This window comes from Protopterus annectens, chromosome 1.part0 (assembly GCF_019279795.1).
Source record: "Protopterus annectens isolate FY-2018-M chromosome 1.part0, PAN1.0, whole genome shotgun sequence".
Classification (NCBI taxonomy): Eukaryota; Metazoa; Chordata; order Ceratodontiformes; family Protopteridae; genus Protopterus; species Protopterus annectens.
The window spans coordinates 839,286,599-839,293,896 of record NC_056725.1 but is presented as its reverse complement, the minus strand read 5'-3'; the positions used below and the strand labels follow the sequence as shown (position 1 = coordinate 839,293,896).

The 7,298-nt window shown below is 43.1% G+C and overlaps 1 protein-coding gene across 1 annotated transcript in view; it reads left to right on the top strand.

The window, feature by feature from the left end:
- The window catches only part of TMEM209 (transmembrane protein 209), a 439,863-nt gene that overhangs the window by 43,389 nt on the left and 389,176 nt on the right, over window positions 1-7,298 (top strand). The window contains 1 exon segment of the mRNA XM_044063801.1: window positions 3,919-4,160. Within this exon segment, the coding sequence (XP_043919736.1) occupies window positions 3,919-4,160 (242 nt within the window).

Sequence of the window (7,298 nt, the reverse complement as noted above, 5' to 3'; positions counted from 1 at the left end):
TAGCCCCATTATTAAAATAAATAAGCAACTAAAAAAGAACCAAAGCCAATTTTGAGGCAGAAATAGCCACCCATGCAAAGGACAACCATAAAGCTTTCTTTAGCTATGTTTGCAGCCTCAAGAGGAGCAATGTGCTGAGCTGATTGTGAATGTCACCACCTTACACCAAAGCTGAAAACCTACCAAACGTTCTAGCTGACTCGCAACTTCACCTGTTTCACCCCCTATTATATCACAAGATATCCCAGTGACTGATGCCTCTGCCTTCTTGCAGGACCAAGTCTTGTACGTGATTTCAGAAGCCCAAAGTACTGCATCAGTGGCAATGGGCAATATTCCAGTGTGTATTGAAAATAGCATGAAGCTAGATCTATCTGCACCCCTGACGATGCTGTTCAATCTCAGAATCTGCACAGGTTTTGTACCAAGTGAATGGAGGACAGCTGCAGTCATACCCCTGCACAAGAGAGGGCTATCCACTGACTTGGGTAATTACTGACCCATAAGTCTGAGCCACCTCATTTGTAAGGTCATGGAGAGGCTTGTCATGGAATTGATCAGTAAAGACATAGGGAATCTCCAAACACTAGAGCCCATCCCAGTTTGGGTTTGTCAAGGGCAGTTCTTGCTTATTCAACCTAGAAGACTTCCTTGAAAAGGTCACCAAAGCAATGGATGAAGGCAAGACTGCATGCCACCTACATAGATGTGATCAAAGCTTTTGACACAGTACATCACTTGACATATTGAGAAACTTGCCCAACTAGGAGTAAACCTCTTGGTCACCTGCTTGATTGCACACTGATGGGAATCAAGAGGTCAAGACAGGGAAAGCTGCCGCCACAAAAAGATCAGTAATCAGTGAAGCCCCATGGCATTCAGTACTGGGACCTTTCCTCTTTGGCCTTTTCTCCTCTGAAGTAAAAGGAAATATCAGCAGATTCTTGCTGGTAAAGTTTGCGGATGATTGCAAGCTAGGAATAGTCACTGAATCCCCAAATGACTCCTCCATTCTGCAAGAAAGCTTTTCCAAAACTAATAACTGGTGCCAGAGCAATGGACTGAAACTAAACGCAAAAAAAAATGCATTATTGTATCTTTTGGGGAAACACATTACCCTGGGAAACTTCCATATTGACAATACACCCCTAAGAGTTGACCCTGTAGTTTAGGATTTGGGAACATGTATGTGGAGAGTAACCTTAAATTTGACCAGCATGTGTCCACAGTGGTAAAGTTCTCCAATATTGAACATCTTATAAGTAAAGGAATAGCCTCCAGTAAAGGAATGTCATTGTCCCCCTTTACTCTGCACTTATCAGGTCAGTCATGGAGTACAGTTTGGCATACATTTTGCCAGGCATATGCAATGACTTAAACACAGAGGTTCCTCACAGTGACTAAAAGACCTTAAAACACAGGTCCTACATGGACCTCCTCAAAGCACCGTTACTGTATTCATTATCTTGCAGACTTGCTGAGATGGGACCCATGTCTGGCTTAAAACTTCCTCTGACCCAATACTGATGGCGCTAATACACATCTGCAAGTTAGCTGGTATCAGAAGTACTTGTTGCCAGGACCTAAACCTCTTCTGTAACTTAAACAATATGGTTTGGAGAGACAGCTTCATCATCTGAGGTTACCGCCTTGAAAAGACGTCAACAGAATTCATCACTGTCCCTATTCAAACGTCATGTGGGTCTATGGATGGGAATCGGGGAAATTTACTCAAGACTGCCTCCTGTATTGCTAATGGACAGAGGCAGCACACAAATGCTCTTCCAACGATATCATCCTTGTAAATGCTCAATGGTATTCCATAGAAATAATCACAATCTCACCAAGAACTTACCACTTTATTATGGGTTAAGCACACATTGGAACTAGGTATGGGTAATTTTAACTAATGGGCAGTCAGCTGGGCTTCAAATGACCCACAAGAGCAGTTAGATTTGTTTTCACCTATGAGTAGCTGTTCTGCAACAGGGAGGGCTAAGCAAGGAATTTATGCAGGCTTAATCGGGTCTTGTGAATAAAACAGAATGATATAAATGGCTTTTTAAGATGCTAACGTTTTTTTTCTCCCTAAACCTTTGTAAAAATTTTTCGCCTGTATTCATAAGGACATGCAGTCCTTGGAGATTTACTAATATCATATTTGCTGTGAAGGTCAGAAAGTGAAGACTGAAGAGTCCATTTGTTTTTGAGGTGGGGGCAGTACTGCTCATGGAATAGCTTAAAGGTGAGTGAAGAGAAGAGTGACGTGGGCATTTAATGGTAGCCAGTTTTTCTTGAGTGATCTGTTTATGGAGGTAGGTGAATTTGCAGCTAGGGTTAGCAGTAGTTTGTATTTCATGGATATTTAAAGTAGAGTTGAGAACATTGTGAAGTAGTGTAGTCTGTGAATAAGTTTTTTGGGGGTACAGCAGCCCTGCCAGGAGTAGTTTAAATTGTTAGTGTCAAGACTTTTTTTTTATGACCTTGGAGCATTATTGTATCGTTGTGGGATATGAAGGAAAGAGAGGGATCCATGGTAAGACTTAGTGCAGGTCAATCAATGTAAATATCTTATCTGGCTGTTTGGAGTGAACATGCATACGTATGTGTTTGTATTTATTATATATATTGGAGTGGGGTTTTTTTGTATTTACTGAAAAGCATGGTAGCAGCCTTTGCAACATATAGGTTGAGGCTGTTTTGTAATGTATGGGTGTTTATGCCAGAGTCTTGCATAACGATGTTGTCGGGACAAAGTGGTAGTATTAGGTGGATGAATTGGTGGTTAAGTTATTTATAAGCTGAGTGTACAAAATGGGACCCATTAATGAACTTTGAAGAATGTGGGAGTTAAATGTGCCCGATAAGTTAATACTAGTAAAATTGATGTTGGCCTCTCTGCTCCAGTGTGGTTGTCTAAGGCAAGAGAATGGAATTTCCTGATAAGGATTGTATGTGTTACACTTTGGAAGCTTGTTTGAACAACAGTAACGCCTGCTTGTTTTCCAAAGTTGTATGTATGTTGTGTGGACTGACATGAATTTGTGTTGGCAGTCATTGAGGATATTGTACTTATGTGCTTTAGTATTTGATTGTAAATAATTTTTCTTGAATATTTTCATCATAGGATCAAGGATGAGATGAGTCTGTAAGGTTGAACTGTTGAGGTAGAGGGGTTGTAAGGGACTGTGCTTGAAATGATATGGAGCCATACCATTACTGACTGAAAACAAGAGTGACATGTTTTTAGATAAAGGTGGTGATCATCTTTTAGACAGGAGAGATGAAACGTTATTATGGTTAGTTTTTAACAACTTTATTGAATTACCCCTTAAGACATAGGTAAACCTGTTTATGTATATAAAAGAAAGCAAGCCATATTAGCATATTCTCAGTTGCAGATGTTATACCTTACTTGTATTTTTTTGTATTTTTGAGTTGGTCTTATTTTGGAGCTTTTCAGTTATCTTTATTTTTGCAGAAGTGGTGGTATGGAAGTAAGATAATCAGGAGTACTTTATGTGGTGTAGTGGGGAGTTGAAGCAATGGTTGTGAATTTGAGCTAGGAAATGAGTTAGTGATGCAAGCTTTCTACAGTGGGTATTAACTGGTTTGAATTCTTTGAATAGTCTGGAGTCCATGTATGAAGCTGCATGCATATTATTTTGAGTTGGAATGCCAAAGTGTGCTGTGTTCATGTTACGTTCTCAAAGGATGTTAGGGCATGGCTATTTGTTTTAGTCTCCCTTGGGTGGAAGGAGTTTGTTACTTTCAGGCAAGAATATAAGCAGGCAGTTAGCTTCATGAACTCTGTGGTCATATGTAACCAAAAATTAATGCATTTAAAATGGCCTTTTTTTTTTTTTTTTTAGATTGTGCTATATGTACTACATCTACTTTCTTTTCTTTCTCTTTCAGCTTTAAAACAGTCCTTTCCACTACCTGAACCAGCAATAAAAGAAGTCCCTGTCCTTGCATCCTCTCCAGTGATACAAGGCCAGAGCGTACTGAGTTATAGTCCTTCCCGGTCTCCTAGTGTAAGCCCAAAGTTTTCTCCTGGCTGCATTCCTGGATACAGTCCTTCACTGCAGAGTAACATCAGTGGTAGTGGATCTTTTGCTTCCACTTTAGGGTATTCACCAAGCAGCAGCTTTAGCAAGGTAAGATTCTTCAAGATGAAGCATTTAGAGACTGGTCATAATGAGCAGAAAGTCACATAAATGTGTGCAGTTCAGCCTAGTTTGTCACTATTATTTTTTCTCAAATTTGTTATGATGATGCAGATAAGACAGCTTGAATCTCTAGATTCACATACAACCCAGAGAAGCTGTTCCTCTGTTAATCCCAAACTTTAAGAAGGTCTCTGTTATGAGCTGCATGTTTCTTTCATTCGTAGCATAGCAACTGTGTTTAGATCTCAAGTGAATGGTAGAGCTTGACAAATGTTAAACTTATCGGTAATACTTTAAGAATTTTTGTGTGATTCATACAACAGCTAGGCTAATCCACCCTTCTTTTGTAGTAGTATTTTGTGGTGGATACAGAAATGCTTTATTCCAGCAAAAGTAATGTTTTTGTCTGTGCATATGTAAACACACACCATGTTAGTCTGATGAATGCTTTTCAAGACAATACATCTAAGTAATTTTCACTTCAGGTATTCTGGAAGCAAGTGCTTTTTAATGTAGAAGAAATCCACCGCTAGAAGCTTAACATTTTTGTTGTGTTCATTGCCATACTCAAGGCTTGGGCAGTACATCATCAATCACACTGACATGTAGGTATATTAACTTGCAGTGACAATGCCTTTCCTGGCGGTTTTCAAATTTTTGGCAGTTATTTGCTAGCGAGTCTGACAGAGCTTGTGAAATTACTCTTAAGTCTTTAATATTTTCTTAAGATAACAATGATGCACATTGCTTATCCATGATCAGAAACTACAAAACAATTACATCTGGATTAGTGGTTTTCATTTGTTTGCTAGAGCCTTGACATTGCTTGTGAAAGTAGTGTTGTTGACCTTTTTAAGCAACAGAAAAATGGTTGCTTCCTCAGATTTTGTGATTCAAATAAAACAAATATTTCATTTATTTGCTAGCATGTTTGGCAGCACTTGTGAATGCAGGGCATTTTTTAGTATATTGCTGAAGCAGGGAGTCTGCAGTGGTTTGCCGCCCTTCTGATGGTGTCTGTGAAAGCAGTTTAATTTTATAATGTAGCATAAAATGTTGCACTTAGATTTCAGTCATAAACCTCAAAGCAAGAATGTTGTAGTAAAATCAGATCTGAAGTAGTTGACTTAATTTTATCTTCAACCTGTGGGTTTACGGATCTGTAACTGATCCGACTAGGCCGCATATCCAGCATCTAATCAGAGCTCAAAGCTCTTCCCCTTACCCATAATGCCCCTTTCACCCCCCCTAGATCTCATTTGCCACTGAAACGTATCGTGGTCTGAGCTCTTAGCTAGTCATTTTGGGGTAAGTGAGTGGATTTTACTCTCTTTTTACCTTCCTTAGCTATTTCTTCCTATGTTTACTGTCTACTTCCCCTCATCTTTTTTCCCTTTCTTTCCATCTGGGCCTGTCATGGGATATGGCTGAAACCCTCTAAGCTAGGTTTCAGGAAGTGCACAGAGTGTGGCCATAAGTTCTTTCCAGCCGATGGCCACACTGTGTGCGGTGTGTCTGGGGGCAGCCCATCTACTAACCTCCTGTCCTACCTGTGCTGGGTTTAATCCCAGGGCACTGAAGGACAGCAGGGATAAACTCATCCTGAAGGCCCTACTTCCCTCTTCGTGGACTGTAGCCCCTGTGCCCCCTACGTTAGGTGCAGTGTCAACTTCTACCTCTTACCTGGCCTCTGGGACTCAAATTCCCGAGAAGAGGTCCGTGGAAGGGGAGAAATCTAAAAGGACAGGGTGAGGAAAGCGGTCTCCTGACCACTCAGCTCTGGCTGACCCGCTGAAAGTTAGAACAGGTACCAGACTAGGATCTCCCTGGCTCTATTCTGCCAGGTTCTCCCCAAGCTGGAGGAATCTCAGATCCGGTCACCCATTCGGGCTTCCCCTCACTGACGCTCCAGACCAGTGTCAGTAGCCTCATCCTCCTGCTCCACCTAGAGCCTCAGTGAAGCGGAGATGGACAAGATGATGTGGAAGTTTATCAGCACCCAAATTCATATGGGGGTCTTGCCTGCCCCCTTTTCCTTCGGAGCTGGGAGCTCACAGTCTTTACCCCCATCACTTCTCCGATCCGGCCTTCGGTTTTGGAGCCTGTGGATCCAAGGAGCCTCAGGGTCAAAGGGTCGGCACCGATGGTACTTTGACACCAGCCATTGACTTGAGCGTGTCTGATCCAGTGAGCTCCCTGAGCTGTAGCCTCTGCGTCTGATCCAAGGGGTTGCTGTCAGCTCCGAGCGTGTCGGACCGTAGTCTTCCCCTCAGCATCTCAGCTCCTGGAGTCTCAGCCCAGAGTCCCCCGTCGGGTTAGAGGGGAACGGTTCCTACTGGCATTTCTCAGGACATCCGTTTTTCTTCGGCTTTTGATGTGGTGGAGAGGGTTCTCTTGATTTTGAGACCCTTGTCCATCTTGTCCTCTGACCTCCGCCCTGACTCCCTCTGTTTTAGGTACGGTCCCGATCATCCTGCCCATCTCAGGGACAGCCTGCCACCATTTTCCCTCAAGAAGCTCCCACTTGGGAGCAGCAGAGCATTGGCGAGTCCTCCCCAGAGATTCCCACTGAGGAGGTACCTCGCAAACGCACATGCAGGAGGAGGCACCTAGACTCCCCATCAGAATCGCTCACCGAAGACACCTATTTGGAGAAAGGTGAAGGTTCCCCCGGTCACCCCCCCCCCCAAGGATGTCTCTCTTCGAGACATCATGGAACTCCTCCGTCTTGGGAGGGGTGTGGTCTGCCCAAAAATTGACCTCTGACAAATCTGCGTTCCTTGAGGCATTCGGCACAGGCCCATCTACTTCTTGGGTGTCCCCTCCTGCAGATCCCTTAGTGGACCTTATAACATCTCGAGTGTAGAAGGAACTGGACACGTGGAGCCCATCCCAAAGTGCCTGGATGAAGTCCTTGCCCCCCCCCCCTTCAGATAGGACGTACTGAAACAAAGGGTCCCCAGTTGATGCTATGGTGTTGAGAGCTGCCACTAAAAGCTCGCTTAGGAGAGCTGTTTGGTCCATCCTCCTGTCAGTCAAGGGCGTTGGATCGATTCGGGAAGCGGGTCTGTGCTTCTGCCACTTTCTCAGTAAGAGCACTGAATTACATGGCCCATGTGATTCGGC